This window comes from Paroedura picta, chromosome 1 (genome assembly GCF_049243985.1).
Source record: "Paroedura picta isolate Pp20150507F chromosome 1, Ppicta_v3.0, whole genome shotgun sequence".
NCBI classification, from domain to species: Eukaryota; Metazoa; Chordata; class Lepidosauria; order Squamata; family Gekkonidae; genus Paroedura; species Paroedura picta.
In genome coordinates, this window is record NC_135369.1 from 50,518,533 (window position 1) to 50,542,518 (window position 23,986).

At 41.8% G+C, this 23,986-nt stretch overlaps 1 protein-coding gene across 5 annotated transcripts in view; it reads right to left on the reverse strand.

Annotated features, from left to right (window-relative positions):
* Positions 1 to 23,986, reverse strand: part of MTA3 (metastasis associated 1 family member 3) — a 201,811-nt gene that overhangs the window by 28,290 nt on the left and 149,535 nt on the right. For 3 of the 5 annotated variants that reach the window (XM_077337772.1, XM_077337807.1, XM_077337780.1), the window contains 2 exons: positions 21,908 to 21,939; positions 13,105 to 13,253 (listed from right to left, as the gene is read on the reverse strand). In XM_077337772.1, coding sequence (XP_077193887.1) covers positions 13,105 to 13,253; positions 21,908 to 21,939 — 181 coding nt within the window. The remainder of the gene's footprint in view (positions 1 to 13,104; positions 13,254 to 21,907; positions 21,940 to 23,986) is intronic. The other 2 variants (XM_077337798.1, XM_077337790.1) reach the window with 1 other exon arrangement.

Below are 23,986 nucleotides of genomic sequence, written 5' to 3' on the forward strand. Positions count from 1 at the left end.
AATGGGCTTCCCTGGCCAATCTTGGCTCACTCTCAACTTTGGCCTTTCTGATGATTGATCTACAGTGCCTAGTAACCTGTAGGTACTCTTCTTTAGAGCTCTGTCCTTCCCTCCATTTCCTGAACATCTCCCTTTTCTTTCTTAGTTCCTCTTGAAGTTCTCTGTTCATCCAAATAGATTTCTTAGAGCTCCTGCAGTGTTTTCGTCTTTCTGGAATAGTCATTGATTGAGCATGCAATAGCACTTGTTTGAGTAGCACCCACCCTTCACATGCTCCCCTCCCTTACAGCATTCTTGTCCATGGTATGACACTCATCATGTCTCTGAGTTTATTAAAGTTTGCCCTACGAAAATCCAACATCCGCGTCTGGCTACAAGCTTCCTTGGCTCCCCATCTCAAAAGGAATTCTATGAGGACATGGTCACTTCCCCTTAGGGTCCCCACCTCCTTCACCTCATCCACCAACTCTTGCCTGTTGGTCAGTATTAAGTCCAGTATGGCTGAACCTCTTGTGGGTTCTACCACTATTCTGTTTTTCAGATTTTCTTTATCTCCCAAAGGGATAGAAACTTACCACATAAAATTCTCAGGATTCTAAATAAGTTTCAGTCAAGTCATGACTGAGACTCTTAATCTCCAAAAGCTGACCCACTAGATAGGAAAAGGAATTCCTTTCCATAGTTCACTTTAATGTAGGACCCATTATGACCCATTATGCACGGAGGGGAAGGTCCACCTCAGAGCTGGAACAACGGCGGTGGAAATCCCCGCTAATGCATGCCAGCAGCAGAGGCCGAGCGCAGGTTCAATGCAGGCTACCGAAAAACCCGTGTTAGGGAAATGTCAAAAAAGTGAAGGCTGCCACCCAGCCAGGACACAACCAGATGTAGCGCCGGAGAGAGAGCGTGCATAATCGGGGAGGGCGGCTGCCACCGCTGCTGTCCTGCGCTCCATCCTGCCCCTTGACTGCTGCGGGCCGCTGTGCCCTCCCTTGCCCTCTGCATCTGCTGGCTCGACCCCCTTCCATTTCCAGTGGCCTGGACGCACTGAGAGAACCTGCCATACGCGTCGTCTGCACATGTGCATGCCCTCGGTGGCCCGGCTGTCGGGCGCTTCCGGCGCAGTGGCCTGCTTGATGGGCCAGGTCCAGGAAGCCCCGCACTGTTCGCCCATCCCGTTTGCTCTGCATTGCCGTCTCTTCAGCCATCGCCCCTGGCTACTCCAAGCGTTGCTGCCATGCCGTTCATACACGGCTTGCCGCGCAGCTTCCCCCTCCACTTCTTCCATCAGACCCCCACCCGCGATAGCGGCGACTGTGCATAATTGGTCTTTGTGTGGTATCCAGGGCTGAAACAATAACAACTACAAAATAGGATGCAGGCTAGTACCAATCTGCAGCCCCCTAAAATAGGAAGATTTGTTAGACATCTTTTGCTCACACTAAGGATTGATAATGTACTTGCACCATATCTACACATGGCAGGATACTTTGCTGCAGCAATCATTCTCTTCCTATAAAATGTCTTGCCAATACAGAAAAATCCATTTGTGAGAGATAATTACCATACAATATGTGAATGTAGCCACACATAATATAGAAATGTTCTACACACATGGATGCTCAGATACGCACTACTATCTAGCTGCATAAAAGATATGCCATGGAAACTGAGTGCACACAGGTATCCCCATATGTACAGAATCTCCCTGCCCAAGTATTAATTACTCTATCACCTAAACAAAAGTGACTGAATGATAGTGGAAGCCAGGTATATTGTATTGTACCTTATTCATCTGAGGTGATACACTCCACTCTATATAATTTTTTTTGGTACAAATACTCTGTGCCTGGCTGACTGCCACACTTAGTGCTATACATATGCCATAAATATGTATTTTCCAGGAAAGCTGAGGTAGGTTCCCAACTTTCCTGCTATAAATAGCATTGTTAATTTTATATGCAAGTATTCTGTTTGTACAAATTACAAACATACAGAGTTAAACAATAGGCTTAGTACAACCCATCAGCAAACAATAACTGACAGCTGAGGATCCTCCAAGCTGTACCTTCCACATCCAAGGAGGTTGATTCCTGGAATCACAGGAAATGCATTGTCTGATGGGCATGCCAGTAAGGTGACTGTAGTGAGGAGTAGAGAGGGAGTGAAAATGCCTGGTTGTCACTTTCATCAGCAAAGCTGGTACTTGCAAAAGAGGGATGATGAGATGAATGACTGCTCCTCTCCTATCCTCAATTTTCCTTTCTTGGACACAAAGTTAAATGTGGTGAGAGGGTTTATGTATGTCAGTGAAGTTGAGAGCAATTCCTACCGAAGTCACTCAAAGTAGAATGGTCAAAGCTGAGACACCAGACTAAGATGCATCCACCACTTCCCATGGCCATATCAGCAGAAGATAATGGACAGTTCCAGTGTTGAAGGGGACAGAGGTATCCCTGAAAGATAAATATTGGGCAGCAGCAGTAGTGGAAGGTGACTTGGGTGGAGGATCTATCACAAGCAACAGCAGTGCCTCTTCAGCTAACCTTGGTTAGTATTGTGCAGAAGGCAATTCATGATAATCTAATACTGGAAAAAACGCTATGAAGAGAAAATCCGAAATAACAACATCAACAAAAAAAATTACTGTTTGAAGACAGTTCCCCCCCCCCCAGTTGGATAATTACCAATTTTGTCTGCAAATGACAAATACAAAAAAAATGGAGTTGCTCTAATAATGGATTTAATTTAACACAAGCAATCAAGAATTATTAATGGAAAGTCTGATTGAAAAGCATCTATCAGATTTTGTGGCTGGAACAAAAAAGTAAAATCAAATATTGTTGGAAAATGTACATGAAATAACACTGGAGAATTTATAGAATTTTGTGGGGGGGGGTGCATTGCAAATATTTTCAGGCAACCAAACAGATGGTTGTGTTTGTCATTGTAAACATGGAGATCATTGGATGGCCAATACAGAAATCAAATGGATTATATAATCTATTTGCAAACGATGAAGCTCTGTTTTCTTTGGCGAAACAAGACAAGGAGGTGATTGTGGTTAACAATAATGAAAATTAGAATAAACCTGAGGATAAATGTGAAAATGGCCACAGTGCCTAAATAAAATGTAAGAAACATTCCTGAAGCATTTAAAGACTATGTAAAGCACAGATTTATATTACTAAATTCAAGTGAATGCCACCAGGGGGAACTATGGTTGAATCCAAAGACATTATCAAAGAAGAATGCACACAGACTATTTCTGTAGCTTTGAGTTATGAAAAGCCTTGATGGATGACTGATGGTACTCTTAAAACTGCTAAGGATAAATGAGAAGCAAAAGTAAAAGTTGACAGAAATAGAACCAGAAGTCTAAGTGCAGCATTCCAACAACTAGCACATAGAGACAAAGAGAACTATTCTAATAACTAGTGTAAAGAAACTAGAACAATAAAAAAGGAAGAACAGGAGATCTATTCCACATTCCAAGTAATCAAACCAAAATTTACAACATGCTTACACATTCTGAAAATTCAACAAAGTATGTTAACAGAGCAGGACAAAATTTTAAAAGATGGGAACAATATACATAAGAAGTGTCCAAAGGGATGAAAGGATGACAGATTCCTTTCAAGAAGCATCTAATGAAGAAGAACCTAGAATTTTAGAATTGAGAGAGTTGCACTGAGAGGATCTGCAAGAAACCACAGGAATGAATGAGATATCAATAGAGTTCAAGCCATAGAAGCAGAATCCATTAAAATGTTTAACAAAATATGCCAAAAAAATATGGAAAACAACATCATGGGTTGCAGATTGGAAATACTCTATCTACATTCCAATACCCCTAAAAGAGACTCCAAAGAATGCAGTGACTATTACCTTAATTTCTCACACAAGTATAGTGATGCTCAAAATCTTACAACAAAGAGTGGTATCATATAGGGAGTGAGAGATCTCCAATGTTCAAACTGGATTCAGAAAAGAAAGATGCACTAGAGATCATGCTGCAAATTTAAGTTGGTTACTGGAGCATACAAGAGAATTTTAGAAGAAAAATCATCTTGTGTTTGATAGATTTCAGCTAAGCTTTTGACTGTGTAGATCCTGAAAAGTTGTGGTTGATGTTAAAAGAAATGGGTGTACCATAACATCAGATTATTTTGATGCATAATCTATACTCTGGAACAGAGACTACTATAGGTCAGAATATGGAGAAACAGAATAGGTCCCAATAGGCCAAGGTGTCAAAGAAGAATGTAGTTTATCTTCCTATCTGTTCAGACTGTATGAAGAACTCATATAGGAAGGAAGGCTGGATTAGATTTTTAAAAACCAAAACACTTAATTTACAGTCATTTAAACCAGAACAATGAGTGTGAAGTAATATTTATTTATTTATTATTTATTATATTTCTATACCGCCCTCCCCGGAGGCTCAGGGCAGTTTACATTAAACATATAAATAATACATTGAATGCATTTAAAACTTAGAGTCATAAAATCATAATAAAACAGTAGGATCATATATTCAGAGAGTTGGAAGGGACCTCCAGGGTCATCTAGTCCAATTCCTTGCACAATTCAGGGACTCACAACTACCTGTGCAACCACAGTGACCCCAATTCCATGTCCAAGTGACCCTCATATTAATGGCGGCAGCACAGAATTTAGTGCTACGTAGGGGAATTCAGGGGTTCTCATCACTTAAGTTTCTTTATAACTGGATTAGATTCAGATGGAAATAGAGTGAAATTGGATGGAAAGAACATTACCAACTTGAGATATGAGATGATACCACATGACAACCAGAAAATAGTGAAGACTTGCAATGACTAGTGATGAAGGTTTAGAATTACAACTGAACATCAAGAAGACAAAATGGATGACTACTGAGGAATTACACAATTCTAAGGATCAATGTACTTCCACTGCAGCTGTCCAGTGGTCCTGAAGAATCCTGAATATGTATTTTGTGACATTTTATGCTCAGCCATTCTGTATACCTAAAAAATAACAAAGAAAATCTACCTGAATTATTTTGGGGTATTGTTTTTGCTTGAATTAGCCAAATGCACATCCCTAGCACTCTCCCTAGAAGCTAAAATGAACAAACTAAAGTTACTGCACTTTGGTAAGATTGTAAGAAGAGTCAACAGAAAATACTTTAAAATGCTTTAAAAAAAAGTTGAAGGCAACAGAAAAGAGGAAGACCTGAGATGAATTGACTCAATCCACAAAGCCTTGACCCTGAGCTTGTACCGCCGGAAAAAGTCTGTTAATAACGGGAGATTTTGGAGGTCATCAATTCATTGGGTTGCCATAAATCAGAAGTGACTTGATGGCACTCAACACACACACATCTCAGTTTTGCGACTGACCCGCATGATTATTAGACCACAGAAATCAATTTTCTGGGGTTGGGGGAAGGTGATGCAGGAAAGTTCCTCAGTCCTCATCCCCATGAACTGCGGGATCCCACATGCTGCTACAAAAAATTTTAGAAATTAGGTGATCCAATCATCCAGTATCTTATCATTTGCTTGATTTGCTGTTTATCATTCATGTTTTATGGAGTTAAAGCAAAGTTTAGCTGTCATACAGACTTACAATGTTCCTGAAGTTCTTGCTAATGCTACAAAAATTTCCTATATTTTGAACTTATATAATACTAAGAGTGGCAATTTAACACAATGAAGCCAATTTCCAAAACATAGTCATTCCCTGCATTAATCTAAAAAAAGACCTTTACAATAGAATCTACATTACAGCTATTTCATGTGAGGGCAGAAAGCCTAAAATGAGTCTTTATAATAAACCTGAGTTAGCAAAACACTGCTAATTTAAGACATATTATATAGATTCATAACACCATGAAATTCTCCCCAAATACACAGCTTTAAAGTAGACATTAGCAAGTTGCAGTGAAGTTTTGCTTTGTGGGCAGCTTTTGAAAAATACAATTTAACCCACACAAAGTGGCTGTACCTTTGTTCCCACCTGCCCCATTCCAATGCAGGTGCCAAGATTCTAAGTGCTGGCTCAGATATACATCACTTCTAGTTGAGGAAAGAGGGTGTCAGCAAGCATTTTGCACCTGCAATTCAGCACACTTGCCTTGGACCAAATATTCCATCCATTCATTCACTGCCATAACATCTGAATGGAACCAAATGTTCATAGAGTTACATTAAAGGTCTGAATTTGTGGAGTTGTATCTGTGATAAGTGAAAACCATCACCTAATGAAAATCAGAACCAGCCTTAAAATCTTTAGACATGTTGCACAAGCACACTTAGACTCAACAAAGTTCTTGCATACAGTCAACAGCCAAATACAGAGCACCAGTGTAAATTGCTATATAAAGGGACAACCAGGCCCTGGGCCAGGACAGTTGGATCTTTAATATTCGAAAGAGCTGCCAGTAGCTTGAGGAACATTGCAGTGAAATTATCTGCCTTTCTTTTGCAATTCTGCCATGTTTCTCCTTTAAGAAAAAAAATCACATTTAGATATCTGGGTACAAAATAAGGCTAAGGAGAACAGGATTTGATGTAATTAAGAATGACTTCTGCAGGAAGAATCCAAGAGATTGTGGCATCAACAAATGAATGCCCCCTTCTTACTATCTTGAGATAACATTTCTAACATGGGAAATATTATAATTCATAGTGAATTGGTCCATAAAGCACTTGAAAGATGAGGGTGTTCATGATGGGCAACAGTAATAATACTCTTATAATGCTATAGGTCAATGATTCTGAATGAGGATGGCTTCAAAATGAACAAAAGACAGTACTTTTTCACACAATGCATTGTAAACTTCTGGCATTCTACATGATGTAATGAATTATGGCCCCAGCATTGATGGTTTAAGGATTAGACAAATGTAACACATTTGTTGATGTCTATTAGCCATGCAAGCCAAATGTTCAGATCCCATATACCTCTGAATACCAGATTCTTGAGACAGAAAATAGGGAATTGTTGTCTTCATGCTTTATTTGAGAAGTTCTTCAGAGCTTCTGGCCAGTCAGTGTTGGCAAGTGAATGATAGATTGGTAGGACATTGGATTTGATCTAGCAGACCAGATTTTTTAAAAATCACATTTGCATTCTTACTCTAGAATGTCCTGGCCTTGCCCAGTCCTACAATTCAACTTTCGTGTCCTACTACCCAATGTTTTTGTCCCCGAAACTCAATATGCCTTTAGCAGGACATAGTTGCTTCTGGAGTAAATCAGAAGCTATAATACTGGAAAACAAGCCTTTTGTGACAAATGTAATTTACTTTTAAGAATATGGGTTTGTGAAGAGTCATTGAAGGAAATTGTGCCAAACTGTCTTTCTGGGGTTCAGGCTACCTTATAGACAAATCTTAACTATGCTTTGGAAAATCAAGTCACTTTGTTTTCATCAGAATTCATAGGGCATGTACCGATCAAAGTTAATATATAATTATAGGAATGGAAGGTGTGTGCATATACAAAGGCTTATATCCATAGTTAAGCTTTGTAAGTCTTAAAGATACCACTGGATTCAAGCTTTGTTCTGCTGCTTCAATCCAACATGGCTACACACCTATTGCCACCATCTGTTTTTCACAACAGCACTTTCAAAGGTTCTGCAGCTTAAGATACAGCCTGCCCTGAAGCTCTAAGTATCACTTTGTAGTTTTTCCTAGAAGTACAGTACAGTGGTCTTCAGCCTTTCCATTAGTGTGTCTGACTGAGTATATAATGGGAAGCCTTGTGACATCAGAGTCATGTGTGAGAGGAAGAGGGAAATTTTGAGTTATGATCTCAATGGTGCGAAGGCCAGGACCATGGGCAGAAGACCAAATAGCTGGCAACAAGAAGTACAAGCCAAGCATGAGGCAGTGTACCAAAGTAAGGAACAAACTAAAGGTCAGAGCCATAGACAAATCCTGTCTGTGAATGACCCCATCTCACTAGCCTGCTATACTTTTCAGAATCTATGCAAAGAGAGGTAGGAGGAATAATGCCCTTCTTTTTTAAGCATTTGGTTCTTTCAAAGCAAACAAACAAAAACAAAACTGGTAGCTCTATAGGGATTTCTGACCCAGCAGTAGGAGCTCCGCAAAACATCTAAAGCTCCTGACCCATGGTCTGAAGACCACTGGCCAAAACTAATGCAGCATATTGGTTAAAGGGAGAATTATGAATTGGGAAATCCATGATTCATTGTTCATCTTAGTCATTAACTGTTAGACATGCCAGTGTCTGTCAGTTTCAACCCTCCACCTGCAATCTGGAGAAAATAATCATAACATACCTTAAATAATGAGTTAACTGCTATCATATTTGTTGTCTTCTGAATAAGCTCTATAAATTCTGTATGATTATTAACAAAGTTATTGCACACTTTGCTTAGGCTTGGGGAACTATTATCAAATAAATACAGGTACCTATTTTTCCTATGAACCAAATGGAAAGTAGAGAAGTGAGACAATGGCTAGAGAAAGAGTTAAATCCCCTTTCCCTGCACAGTGGCATGCTTTTGTTTATTTATTTATTCATACCCCACTTATATCTCCCATAGAGTCCTAAAGCAGGTTACAATGTTCTGTTTTAATATCACAACAACCCTGTGAAGTAGGTTAGGCTAAGACTGTGTGATTGGTTTGAATCATTCAGCAAGCTTCCCTGGAAAAGTATTTCATTTTGGGTCTCCCATATACTAGACTGCCACTATGACCACTACATCACACTGGCTCTCTTTGACCTTTAAGAAAACTGCAGCGGATCTTAACAATAAGACATATAGATATATATAAATTAACCCTAGGCCTCACTGAAAACATATTAAATTACAGCATAAATATGTTATACAATCGTATGTTTATTGGGATAAACATAGGATATGGCCCAAAGAAGTATGTGATTTCATGACATTCTATTCAATTTGGTAAGTTGCTTTTGAAAAAAGTAGATCATGAAATGGACTGGGAGTTCAGCTGTTCAAAGAAAAAAAGTCAAAACTTTCTCTGGCCTATAGGCTCTTTGTTTATTTTTTAGTTGCCTAAAACAGGGGTAGTCAACCTGTGGTCCTCCAGATGTTCATCGACTACAATTCCCATGAACCCCTGCCAGCAAATTGTAGTCCATGAACATCTGGAGAGCCACAGGTTTACTACCCTTGGCCTAAAGTATATAAAACAGAGGGCATATACCATTTAAATAAGTATCTATTTATGACTAACAATGGCATCAACCCAGCAGTGACTAACAGTGCCATCCTAAGCTGTTATATCCAAGTGCATTGAAGCCAATGGGCTTAAAAGGGTGTAACTCTGTTTAGGATGGCACTTAACTCTCCTTCTTCCAACTTCATCAGCTATCAGTGCGGTGGAGTTTCAAAAGGGAGCTCCTCTATCAGGCTTTGGTTGAGGTCCTTTAGCTCCATTTTCTTCCACTGGGCCCCCAAACCTCTCCTCCTATAACACTGAAGCTAATGCCTCTACTAAACACTCACGGGCCACCAAAAAGTTCCAGTGATGAATTATTGTCTTCCATTACTGTTCCATTGTTACACTACTGTTCCACTGTTCCATGTTTAATGATTTATGACTTCTCTGTACTGTTATTGTTCCCGTTCCATGTATACTGCCCTGAACCTTCAGGGAGGGTGGTATATAAATGTGATAAATTTATTCTCTCACAGAAAACAATAATCCCATTTATGTTCTGGTGATACATCACTGTGCATATAAGGCAAAATTCAGGTATCAGCTGGGTATGTGCTGTTATGTCGGGGCTCCCACTTAAACAAACAAGATTGATGCATTCCCTGTAACCCCCTCTCCCCGCCCGCCCCAGGCATTCTATGTCTGCTGTAAGTGGGGTTAGGATGGGGGTTTTAGTCTGCTGTCGATATGTACTGTTTTAGGGTTTTATGTTATAATGGGGTTTTATTGTGGGTTTTCAATATTGTCAGCCTCCACAAGCCAGCCAGCAGGAGTGGTGGGCTAGAAACCAAACTATAAATAAATAAATAAATAAATAAATAAATAAATAAATAAATAAATAAATAAATAAATAAATAAATAAATAAATAAATACATACATACATACATACATACATACTCTAGAATAGTGTTTCTCAGCTGGGGTTATATGTAACCCCAGGATTATGCCAGAGATCTAGAGGGGTTATGCTGGTTGTGGGGGAGGTGGATAATTTTTTTTTGAAACAAGGGAAGTTTGGGGACTTGGGGGTTGGTGGGAGGGACTGTTTTCACACTAGCGATATCATTTGGATTTGCATGTTTAAAAGGTTGTTTTTTTTCTCTGTTTCCATACTGAAGGCCACTTCTTCACGCACAAACCCGAATTACCCCCTCATTTGCCCTGTAGCAAAGGAATCCCTAGAAAACCCAATTTCATATTTTCAAGCACGGTGTAATGGGATATAGTTTGGGCTGCAGAAATGCATGCATTCGAATTTTTCACTGCACCTGCCTTTTTGAGTCATTTGGGTACTCCCCTTTCCTCATTGCCACCCTCCTGCCCCATCTCTTCCTCCTCCTCCCTCCCCCATTCCAAAAAATCTGCCCTTTGTATTTTAAAAAGGGTGATCACATTATAATGCGGTTTCTAAGTTATAAAAAAGCAGTCAGCTCCCCCCACTTGGGAGGAAGGGGGGAGGTGATCAAGGTGCAGAGTGGTGGAATTAAGGGGCACAACAAAAACAAAGGTGCAAACAGACACCGTTTTACAAGAAAAAAACATTTTTGATAGGGGGGGAGGAGCAAATCACGATGGGAGGGAGGCAGCCTCCATCAGACAAAGTGCAGAAAGCATGTCACAAATCTCAGCCAGGGAAATGGGGAGAGGAAAGCCCAAATGTGGAAAGGCTACAGTCAACTCGCAGCATCCAAAGGAAATCCAAAGCAAGGCTCCTAATGCAAGTGGCCTAGTCACATCCAGTGGAAATGTCTGGATGATGTCACTTCCGGTGACATATCATTTCCGGGGCTGTGACAGGGAAGTATGGGCAGCTGACATCACTTTTGGGTTACCTTGAAGCCTGCAAATTTTTTCAGGAGTTACTCCGTGGTCAAAAAGGCTGATACAGAATTATAAAGAGGCACGCAGGTCTTTTAATATAAGTCATTACTGCCATTCAATGTCAATGATTTTCTCGCAGCAGCTATATGGAGAGGAATAACTACAGATGCCATTGTCAGCTCCCTAAGAGATCCTACATGTTGCTAATTTGAGCACAAATGGAATTTCCCAGAAAGAAACTCTTCGCATATAATGAAAGCAATGACATAAAAAATGGCTATATATGAATATGATAAAAAACTGAATGAAGTCGGGCTGCTAACATCCAGAATTTAGTTATAATTGTCCAAAATGTGTTTTACTAGCCATATGAATGTATATCTTATGCTGGCTTTCCATGGATTTTATTGCACAGGTTGTTTGTCTAAGTAAAGAGAATTTAGGAAAAATCCTACCACAATTACACGAGTGTTTTTCCCCGGAAAGCACCTACATAGGTACGTACGTCTTTAAACATTCCTGTATCTGTGTCTAGTTCACAAATATGTGAATACTGCTGCCCAGAGACATACAGAATCCATATGTGTGCTATCTGCCTGTTTTGTATGTTTGCTATAGAAGACATTCTGCATAATTCTTATATTTCCCTCATCATTCATAATGAATGGAGCTGCCCATTTTATCCCAGCCTGCTTATGCAAGCACCTGGATGTTATTCTCCCTCTTCAATATCTTCCAAGCTGTGCTGTTAAGTGTCTGCACAAAGTACTTGTATGCAATTTCACATAAAGATGAATAAAATAAAATAAATCAGCTTGGAATTCTTGCATTTTGAAGACTGGGCTGCGTTTGCACACCATCCAGGGCTTGACTGAGACTGGGCAGATTTCCACAGCAATCAAGGAACTAAGAATATCTCTCCTTTCCAGCCGGTAAATAGGAATGGAAATATGTTTTAATTAACAGGCAAAGGCAGTATGCAGAGACATGCTACTTGGGGTTCTCCATACAAAGATAAATAATGGCCAACAACAAAATGTCCAGGTAGAATAAGCTGAAACAGAACGGCATTTGCCCTTTAAAAGTTAGCTACTTTTAGATTAAGGTGAGAGACTCTTCCTTTTGGCAGAAGTTTAAAAACCCTTGATAAATAAGGAGTAAATAATCAGGAATCAGCAATATGAGTAGGACATATTCTGAAAGCCATATATACATTGTTTTATTCCCCCTTCTGATGTATCCAGCCAAGTGGGGTAGAGGGGAGGAGACCCTCAGGGTCAATGACTACTATTTGCCTACATGTGAAAATTAAAGGGGGACTCTTTTGAGAAGGGGCAGTTCTGTAGAACTGGGTGGGTCAGGTAGGTAGAGTTTAGAATACTACCGCCCACGACCATGGGTTCATTTTTAACCAGACATATTCCTATCAAAACCTACCCCAAAACAATATCTTGTGCTTTAAATGGGAACTCTCATGTAATGAATTAAAAACTTATCATATAACTTCAAAAAAAACAACAACCCTATTCCTTAAAAATGGGGGAAATTAGTGCTCCTGTGGGGTGATGGATTCAGTGGAGTCAATCCAACCTTCCTCAAGGTGTTTTTGTCCCGGCTCCAGTGGAAGAACCACTTAGGTGAGCGAGGGCTCCTTAGGATGGAGGAAGGTTTTAAACTTTGCTCATTGGAGTGGTAGACCAGGAGTAGGATCCATTCCACTCTGACTACAGTCCTGATTTCTTGGTCATAATAAGACATGACTGATTGTTGGAAACTGGCTTTTTAATGGGAAACAGCCTTTATTTCAAGCACATGATGACTGCTTGAAATAAATGAGATTCATCTGAAATACTAGGAAAAAGAATTCTGTTGCATCAGCCTTGCTACTCGTTTTAATGTTCCTGTAACTACTGTGGTAGTGCTCAGCAAAGACAGGTGTCAGACACACTAGGATTCTACTTATCATATGCATATGTATAGGAAGGCAATTCAACTCCTCCCTCCCAACATTACTTAGCAATCTAATGTTTTGGTTTGGGGAGGCTCCTGACTTTCCCCTTCCTCTTACCTGGTCTCTTCTGTAGCAATAAAGAAACCATCATCAGGAGCGTTGAGCCAGTTTTGTCTCTGCCTCTTGAGCAACGGCGTAACACTTGGCATAAGGTCACTTGTCCCAACTTGCAGGGTTTTACCATTGGCTGTATAGAAATCAGCTTGCTGAAATGGTTACCCAAAAAAAAATCAGGAAAGATTTTTAGAAATCTGGGTCATAATCCATGGGAGACTCCTATTTTGCTTCTATTTTTCATGCCACACGGCTTCTCCCACGTTAGATAGGAGCTGCCTTACAAGTCTGTTTGCACAGATGCATATGGATGTGTGCACACACCCACACCCGTATAATAGAGATAAGCATATGTTCCTTTTTTAAAAAATTTATATTGGTTTGGAGACAGTTTGGAGTCCAAGGGTTTTTTCTATTGGCTTTCTAGATTTGTTCGTAGCATCTAAATATATATTTATGCAGTATTTATCATACATGTGCCATGCAAATTTATAATTTGTGTGTAATATTTATGTTAATGTATTAATATTAAAAGTCATGTTTCATGAAGAATATTGAAAATGACACAATTTTTTAAAAAGAGATTACAGGTTCAACTCACAAAATAAAGTAGTAAAATTGAAACTAGAATTTTCAGGTCAAAACAGCAGAGATAACAAATTTTAACTCCACCTTAAAATACATCTTCCCATGGTATTATTGTTAAGTGTGTAACTGCTGGTAGGGGGGAATTAATCCCCAGTATATGCAAGTCTATTGATCATCAAACATGCATTTGGAGAACATCTTAAATACTACTCTTGAGTCTACTAAATTCAACAAAGTACAAGCCTATAAACATTTACGCATGAATAAGTTCCACAGATTTCTGGGTACTTACTCTCAAGTAAATATGCATAGGATTGCATTTGCAACATATAATCTGGAAGAAAAAATTCATTCACTCTGCATTTCGAGTCTTCTTTAAAGGAATCCGTCATAATTAATTTCCTCAGTAATAGTTATTTACTGTATACTTCCTATGTTTTGTTAATTTTATCATGCTCAGTTAATGTAATTCCATGTTGATCTTTGTATGCTTAACTGCACTTTAAATTTCCCCTTGATTTCCTGTTCTTCCTTTTGTTGTTGTTGTCTTCCTTTTCTTTCCTGAGTGTACTGTAATCATCCTCTTTGTCTCTATATGCAAGTCAGTGGAATGTTGGGTTTAGACTTCTGATTCCATTTCTAACATCTTTTACTTTTGCTTCTCATCTATCATAAAACAATTTTAGGTGTTCCATCAGTCATACAGCAAGGTTTTTCATTTCTTTTGGCTACAGGAATTGTCGTCGTGCATTCTTCCTTAATAACATTACTGATTGCAACCCATAGTTCTTCCAGTTCACATTCTTTTGAACTAAGTATTGTAAATCCATTCTTTATACAGTCTTAAAACTCTTCAGGAATGTTTCTTATATTGTATTTTGGCACTATGAGTGTTTTCATGTTTGTCTTCAGCTGTATTATAATTTTCTATATTAACAATTCATGGTCTGTATGATAATCAGCTCCTGGCTTCTATTATCAGAGATAATAGAAATTCTCCATTTTTTGCTTCCAATTATGCAATTATTTGTTTTATCTACTGACCATTCAATGATGTCTATATACACAAACATCTATTTGATTGCCTGAAACATGTTTGCAATGAACAACTTCTTGACTTTACAGAATTCCTTTTGCTCTGCTACTTCATTACATTCAAATCTTCTAACAATATTTAATTTTACTTTGTTGCCCACTGTTGTCTTCTAGTCACCTATGATTATCAGCACATCTTATTTAGATGTGTGATCAATTTCTTCCTCAACATTTAACATAAAAGCTTTCTGTTTCCTCCATTTCATTATCTGTAGCTGACACATACATTTATTCATGTTATGTTGATAGGCTTTCCATGAAGTCTGACTGATACTATACTGATTGCTTGTGCTAAATCTCACCTCACTATTTGAGTAACTCTGTTTCTTCTGTTTGTCATTTCCAGAGTAAAATACTTTGTAATTTTCTGTCCAAAAATCTCCTAACAAACTCTACTTTAGTTCACTCACCCTAGAATTGTGATGTTAAAATGTCCCATTTCTAGTTTGGGGCTTAACTTAATTTATGTTTCTTGTGTTCCATGTTACTGGTATATGTGTCCAATGGCTTGGACTTTCCTTTTGCATCCATTCATATCAGTAACTGAATGTCCTTTCAGTTTTAATCCAGTTGCATTATTATGTTCTCCTATCTTTAACCCTCCCCCCGCTCCGGAGGAGCGGGAGGAATAAAGGAGTAAGGGCAAGTGGGGAGGAGTTAGGGTGGGCCATGTCCGGGATAAAAACTCGGAGGGCCCAATCAGGAGCCGCGAAGCAGCTCCTGATTGGGCCCTCCGAGTGCCACTCGAGGGCCAAGCAGCCAATAGGGAGCTGCACAAAGCCCGGCTCCCCATTGGCTGGTTGGCCCAGCCTCACCTGGGCCGGCCGGGGAGTTGCCGCTCAGAGGAAGAAGCCTTCCCCAGCGGTAAGTCCTCTGGCCGGCTTCCCCTCGCCCAAGGAGCCTTCTGCCGGGCCCTGGGGCAGGCTCGCCTGCCCTTGGGCCCGCCAGAAGGCCACAAAGCCCACTCCCAATGTCCCGAGCCTTCTGCCAGGCCCTGGAGCAGCCGAGCCTGCTCCTAGGCCTGGCAGTAGGCCGCGGAGCCCACTGCCCCCGTCCCGAGCCTTCTGCCAAGCCCTGGAGCAGCCGAGCCTGCTCTTAGGCCTGGCAGTAGGCCGCGGAGCCCACTGCCCCCCGTCCCGAGCCTTCTGCCGGGCCCTGGAGCAGCCGAGCCTGCTCCTAAGCCTGGCAGAAGGCCGCGGAGCCCACCGCCCCCGTCCCGAGCCTTCTGCCAGGCCCTGGAGCAGCCGAGACTGCTCCTAGGCCTGGCAGTAGGCCGCGGAGCCCACTGCCCCTGTCCGGAGCCTTCTGCCAGGCCCTGGGGCAGCCGAGACTGCTCCGCGGCCCGGCAGTAGGCCTCAAAACCTGCCGCCGCCTTCCCAAGCCTTCTGCTGGGCCCTGGAGCAGCCGAGCCTGCCCCTGGGCCCAGCAGAAGGTCCCAAGGCCACCTACCTTCCTCTGTTCCTCCCTTCCTCCCAGCATTCCCTTTGCCCTTTCCTTCCTCCCAGCATTCCCTTTGCCCTTTCCTTCCCATCCTCCCAGCAATCACTATGTTTTCCCCTTTGTCCCTTCCTTCCTCTCTTCCATCTGCCTCTTTCTGGCTACCTGTTTCTCTCCCTCTTCTTCTGTCTCTATCTTCCTCCCTTTCTTTCTGTCTTTCTGTCTCTCTCCTTTTCCTCCTTCCTTTGCCCCATCCCTCCACCCACCCATCATGCTAGGGCCCGCTGTATTTTGCCCACAGCGGGCTTAATATCTAGTTATATATATTGAAGAGATTTGGACTTTCATGTTACAGCCATACATTGGTGATATTTGATTGCATTTGGGTGGTGGAAAGGAAAAGGTATCCTTTATCTGAATCCAAGAAAGTGTCAATAGGACCCATTACACTGAGAAAAGGGCTCTGGAAAACTGCAAATGACAGAACACCAGCCATTTTGCTGTTATTCTGTTATTATTAGCTTTTCTTCCCTCCAAACATCAGTCATTAAGTCAGCCTTCCAATAATTTTAGCCATTAATGACTATCAATGAGATACTGAATTGCCTCTTTCATTTATATACTTAAAAGATCCTACTCAAAAGGCAACATAGCCCCATGAATGTACTGGATTGTATTAGAAGAGATCTGAATTTAAATCTCTACACTTGTACCAAGAAGTTCACGGCAACATGAGTCTGCCCTCCCCATCCTCACACCCATTTCTTGAGATGAGTTAGAATGAGACCAAATGACTGGGCCAAAGTTATCCACTTGAGCCTCCTGGCTGAGTGTGTGGAGTTTAGTGCAGATTTCTGCAGTGACAAGCCACAGCAGCACATGTTCTGTAGTTCAGTTAGCTTGCCTTTGGGCAGAACAAAGAGTCAAATATGAGCATGGAAGAATAAGGAATGGAACACAAAGGGAATCAGAGAGAACAGACCTCTGTGCTTGCTAAGCTAAAGCAGAAGATTGTTATAATATCACCACTGATACCTGATGTATCTCTAAAGCCTCTAGAAAGTATATTTGCTGCCATGGCACATGATCAACAAACTTGTAGACATGGTCTCCTTGAAGATTATGTCAAATACAGTGATCCTGTTTACTATTTCAGTATTATTGATGTAAAGCCAGTGAAAGAGGAACACAGCATGTTCCATGTTTAGTTAGTTTGCGATTCTATGTGCCTGCAATTTCATTCTGTCAAAATAAGGCATGGCTGTGTTTTCCTCCAACAAGTTCACTGGTTTTCTTGCCGGGTGGGGAGTGGGGGGGGGGACTGTCTGAAATAAATATTTTTGAAGTCGCTAAAATATGGGCATTTTTCTTTCTAAAAATGGGATCAGGCTGGTTGTATGTGTGGCCAGTCTAAGATCACTTGTGGTTTACAGTAGCAATCCCCAACCTGTGGTCCATGAACCACATGTGGTCCGTTGACTAACTGAAGGTGGGCCGCGAAGGATGCCTTCTCCCCCCCCCCTGGCCCTTTACTTCATCCCCCCCGGCCCTTTACAACACACTTTGGGTGTCATTGTCTCCCATCACTCCCAGATGGGACTATCTCGTTGCAGAGAAACAAGCTCAGGGTTCCCATTAATTTGTCATTGTCATGAGTTAAAATTTCCATGAAAATAAAATGTTCCTTAGGAGTAAACTACCCCCCCCCCCCCCACACCGGGCCTCAGTAAAATTGTCAAGCGTTGAGTGGTCCCCGGTGATAAAAAGGTGGTTTACAGTATTTGGCAAAAAAAAAAAAAAGGGTTTAAATTATTTGGGTAATTCCACTGTGATTTTTAAACATCTGCCTCATGCAGTAAACTAACTTTAGCTTAGAATCATAGAATCATAGAAGGTACCTCATGGGTCATCTAGTCCAACCCTCTGCACTATGCAGGACACTCACAACCCTATCACTCATCCACTGTAACCTGCCACCCCCTTGATCCTTCACAGAATCAGCCTCTCCATCAGATAGCTATCCAGCCTGTTTAAAAATCTCCTTGATGTAGGACCCAGCTATCAGTCAACTAAAGTTTTATGATCTGCAACCCTGTACATGCTTACTAGGGGGGAAATGCAACTGAGTATATGGGAACCTACATATGCACAGGAAAGTGCTGACTGAGTCTGAAAATTATGAATAAGGGAAGATTCAAGGGCAAAATCTGAGTGATACACATGAGCAATCTAGCTTATCTGTTATTTCTAAATTAAAAAAAAAACAAAGTATGAAGTAGAAGTGGAAGACCTATGATGGCTAATAATGAAGGAATCTGATTTTCCAACCCCTCTCCTTGCCATGCTTTCATTTTTGTTTCCTCCTAGCAATGCATGCAGCTTTTCCCCTTTCTTTCTCTTCCTTTCAGCCTATGGCAACCTCTGTCTTTCAGCCTTAAATGCCCCCTGAAAGCTTGTTCCTGGGATCCCCTGGGAGATCCTGGGGGGGGGGGAGCATTTCAGGATGCTGTGGGGGGGGGGAAAGCTGAGAAAGTTCAGAATCAGAAGACCGTTACTGGCATACAAAAAAGAAAAATACATCATAAAGCATTAATTCTTCTACAGTTACAGGACCTCATAGTTAGCTGTACAAACCTGGCAACCAAATCAATAACTTGAGAGTTTGTGTTTCCTAATAGGAAAATGATCTTAGTCTCATCATCAAGTCCTTGTTGCTTGGAAATAAATTCCCCAACAAGGATTCTCACCCCTTATGTGGAACACATCCACATAGGGGAGAAGGGGGCTGGAATAGCACTGAGCTGACATGAGTCCCCCCTCACTCTCTCTCAGACAATCACACACTAACACAAGGTGGCATTGGGGGTATTGGCTGGCCCTCACTGCCTCCACCACTCCCAGAGGCTTGTGGGTGGTGTTGGCGCATGCCACCTCTGCCACTCCCCAAGACTCACAGACAGCATTGCCTGGGCTGGGCCAGCCCGCACCACCTCCACCACTCCCTGGGAAACTGCAGTCAGTTCCATGCGGCTAGGCCGGCCTCCGCAGCCACTGCCACCACCATGGCAGCCTCTTCCAGCCATCTTCTAGAATCTAGTGTGTTCGGCGGAGTGGGACTCATGGATGTGACGTCTGTAAAGACTTCTGTTTCACCGACCAAGCTAGCGGATGTGTTCCATGTAAAAAAGTAAGTTGATGAACTGCCCATGAATGATGGCATAGAATGGAGAATAGAAAAGCACACACAGCCAGCATTACAGGGACATATTCTTTTACAGTAGGGCCTTTTTGAAAATCTCCCTTGAAGAACTGCAGGGGAGTGAAAAAGTTGTGTTCCATGAGCAGAAATTCCTCTGCCATGAAAAATCTAAAGCCATTGCTTCTATGATTTGAGGTTCTTCCAACCCTTCTAATGTATTTTTAAAATTTGCATTTTTCTGCAAACCTGGAGCTTCTCCAGACTTATTAGCAAATCCCACCCCCCATTTTCTATCTTTGGCCCCATTGGGCATATTTTGTGATCCACCCTCCAAAGTTCAGAATGAAATATTTGAGTTGCATATGATCCAAAATTCCATTTTAGAATGTTCCCCTCATCACCTCTGTGATTTGGGCAGGATTAGTAACATTTCTGGATGCAGGACTCACACAGAGAGTGCAAACATAATTAAGCTTTTAAACATTGGGTTGCATCCTGTCACTTGGCTGTGGTAGATTTAAGCTTTTTTTCAGCATAAAGAGCCTTCTCTGGAAGAAAAACCACTGGAGAAACAGGTTGAGGTAGAGTTTTATTTCCACTGGAGGAAAGGTCCTTGGGTGAAAAAAAAGAATTTGTAGCCAGCTTGGTGTAGTGGTTTGGAACACCAACTTCCAATCTGGCTAGGTGGGTTTGATTCCGCGCTCCCCCACATGCAGCCAGCTGGGTGACCCTGAGTTCACCACAGCACTGATAAAGTTGTTCTGACTGAGCAGTAATATCAGGGCTCTCTCACCTCACAGGGTGTCTGTTGTGGGGAGAGGAAAAGGAAGGTGAGTGAAAGCCACTTTGAGACTCCTTCGGATAGAGAAAAGAGGCACATAAGAACCAACTCTTCTTCTTCTTCTAGTTTGCGGAATAGAATGGCAGGATGCTACTACTGGAATGTACATTAAATATTCTTTTCAAATGGCTGGTGTAAACTCATATTTCAGTTTCCAATCGAAACAGGCATTATACAAAAACAGGCTTTATACAAAAAAAATTGTTATAGAAAATCATTAAGCAAGCTGTGGAGACATTTCCTCAGTGTTTACAATTCTGAAGAATATGAGATTGCTGTCTAGGTGTCACAGAAATACAATTCTTCCTTAATCAGTATGAATGCTGACTCCCAGGAAGGCAAGTATCTTTTGTAAGAATGAGCTCCATAGGTTTTTTTTTAAGCATTAACTTTTTTTAAGCTTTAGAAAACAGAACCAGCAGTATCTTTGTACTGTATAATAAGATATCAAAACCAGAACCTTTCCCTTCAATGTAGGATTATTAATGAAAAATAACTTATTTTAAACATGGAAGCAATCGTATAATATTAATTATAAAAACAAGATGTATATACAAAACACATCTCAAACTGAATTTTGTTTTAATTTACTACTGTCACCAGCTAATGTTCTTCAAAGAGCCAAGTGGAGACACTGTAATGATAGCCACAACAACATTGACATGAGATCTCCTAATCATCAGGAAATATGAAAATTATTGGTTACCTTAATTAACAATAACCACAGACATTTGGACTCTCTAAGACCGTATGCAGCTCTCTATCATTTTGTCATTTTGTGGAAAGTCAGGGTAAGGTACTAAAGACCAAATTCCCAACAGAAGATTTGTTTAGAATGAGAGCCATCAAATGACTCAGATTTTGAATGAGCAGCTGGGGACCTAATGCTCAAGTGGGAAGAAAGGCATGATTTTAATGTCACACTGAAAGACAATCTGAAGATAACAGTATGATCCCAAACCGAGTTACTCCCTTCTAAGCTCTTTAACTTTAGTGTACTTAAAAAATTACAACTCAGTTTAGGATTGTAATGTGTTAAAACAATGCACATATCCAAGTGTGCAACTGTGCATATGGACGCATGCACATACACATTCACACACAATCTATATTGGGCTCAATGAACAAATGAAAAAAAAAAAGATTTTAACATCCAAATGCTCATCACTCCATTAACTGTGGTTACAGAACATGGTCACAGATCAGGATTCATTACCTGGTTTCTAGTAAGTCTAGCAATTGTATTGGAACACAAGATCCTCTTTTAATTGTTGTTTGTATGGTATTATCATGGCCCAGGGATAGAAACACAGAAGTGTAATGGAGGGGGAAAAACCCTCTTGCTTCTGCTATGTTTGGTTTCTACTGGCAGCAGACAAACCAAGAATTCCAAACAGATTCTGGTTCGTTTCCAGCACCTGCGACACTAGTTGTGGCAAGTTCAGTAAATCATTGTTTAAACAGACTCTCTTAAATAATGGTGCTTATACTCAGGATGAATATCCAACGTACAAATTCAACATTGCTTCATATTGGCTCTTCCTATGTAGCATATAATGAAAGCATACCCTCCTCAGCTGAAAAACATAAAATAGAACTACTAACACCAGGTTTCCAAACCAAGGAAAAAACTGTGGACAACTCACCATTTTTGTTCCATGTGTATGACTGGACAATCCTGAAAATAACACAAAATATTATTTTTTGGTTTATTTGAAGCATTCACCCTCTTGCTCACACCACAATCTCCCCAAGATAACTTCCAGACTGAAATTTTTATATAAATTTCCATCTGGAAGTTATCTTGCGAAGATAACAAATGTATAACAAATAATTAATGATCCACTCTAAAACAATGTAGCTTTGCAATTATGGGATTTTTTGAAAACTATTTTAAAAAAATGGCAACCAGGCCATTAAAAAAAGAAGCAGGATGTTGATGTAAAGAGCACCCACATCTAATGTTACCAGAACTGATCCTGCAGGCACATCCAAATCTGTATCTTCTGTAACATATATAAAATATAGTTGAGGTTTTGGGAGGATATCTTGACTGACTCACTGCCTGCCTGATTGGCTGTCCATTCAATGAATGCCCAATCAGATATGCTGTCCATACACCCAGACAGAATGCTGAAGGTTCTGAAGCTGCCTATTGGTGGAATATCCTCCACTAAGGGCCAACTGCTGCTCTTGCTCAGGATACCACACACACACTCCTTCCCTTCAGGCCTGTCTTGAAGGAAGCCTCTAACAGCCACTGACTGAGGTGATAGATGCATTTCCAAAAGCAATGCAGGGGAATCTGTGAGCATGTGTGTGCTTTCATTTTGAGGAGGGAAAGCTTTCCCCTACTGCCTAAGAGTTGGCTGACAGGGAGGCCACAGGAAAGACCCTTCTCACTTAACATACTGCTGTGTCCGGCGTCACTGATAGAGGAAAGATGCAGCCAATCCAATGTCAGGATCAGTGCCTGCTCTCTACCCTGATTTTTCTATGAACAGGGGCGACTCCATCTTGCCTGTATTTCACTGTTCTTTTCCTTGATTTCCATGTACGAGTGCAGCGTTCTCAGCGGTGGTGTCGAGAGAGCAGGGGCGGAGAGGCCCAGCAGTGGCACCGCGGCAAGGGCCTCGTCGGGTGAATGGGGGAGTGAGGGCCCCAGACCCTTCCCGGGGCGTGTGGCAGGCTTGGGGGACCCCCCCTGCAGGTGAGGCCGGCCATGTGTAGTCCCATGGCTGCGGCATGGCCTACCTGCGTCCTCGGCGGCAAGGGAGCAGATGTCATCTGTGGGCTGGTGGCGGGGGTGAAGCATGTGTCCCAGCCGGTGTGAGGAGTGGAGGCGGGCTTAGGAGAGAGTGGGGTCAGGCGGGGTCAGGCGGAGAGTGGGGTCTTTCTGTTTGCGGCGATGGGAGGGGGCGGCTGCTGCCGGCACCAGCCGCCTCCAGTGCTGGTCGGCTCCTCGTGGCTGCGGGTGTTGGCCACGGCTGTTTTCGGGGTGGGTGAGCGATGGGCGCCGGCGTCGGCCAGCGCCTCTTGCCGCCCCTGTGTTGCTGCGGCAGTGGGCGTGACCTCCTGCTGCCTCGGCTGAGCCTCGCAGGGCGCCGGTAGTGTGGGCGGCAAGGCAACGAATGGCGGCAGGCCGGGGAACACGGCCAGCTTTGGAGAGGGGCGGATCGGGAGGCGTTTCGCGCCTCCCAATTGGCGAGTCCGGCAGCAAGGGCCCAATCGCGACAATCGGAGGGCCCAATCGGCAGGCACTTTGCGCCTGCCGATTGGGCCCTCCGATTGCCAGTCATGAGGAAGGGGCCTATCGGCACCCTTCCTCATCACAGACAGGGCCCTCCTTAGGTACCCTTAACCAATTATTTTATCCGCTCCACAGGAGCGGTTAAAGATTGTTACTAATACTAGTCCTGTATGAAAAGATTTCTTTGTAACAATTAGTTCAGTAAGTACCTGCAATTTGTTTTTTTCCTTTACTTTATTTACCCTGTGGATTTTTGAAATCACTAACTTTTAAATAATTGTTGTTTATTATGTCTCACTTACAGTTTGCTACTAAAGTTGTTGGGGTTTTTTTAAGGCATAATAACTGATCTGCATTCGTTTTGGAACAGAAGAGGACTTTAGTTATTGACTTCACCTGAGATGCAGCAGTGGCAGGGCTGCCAGGTATCCTAGCATGCATGCTGGGGAGCCCCTTCCTCCCTTCCTCTGCATAT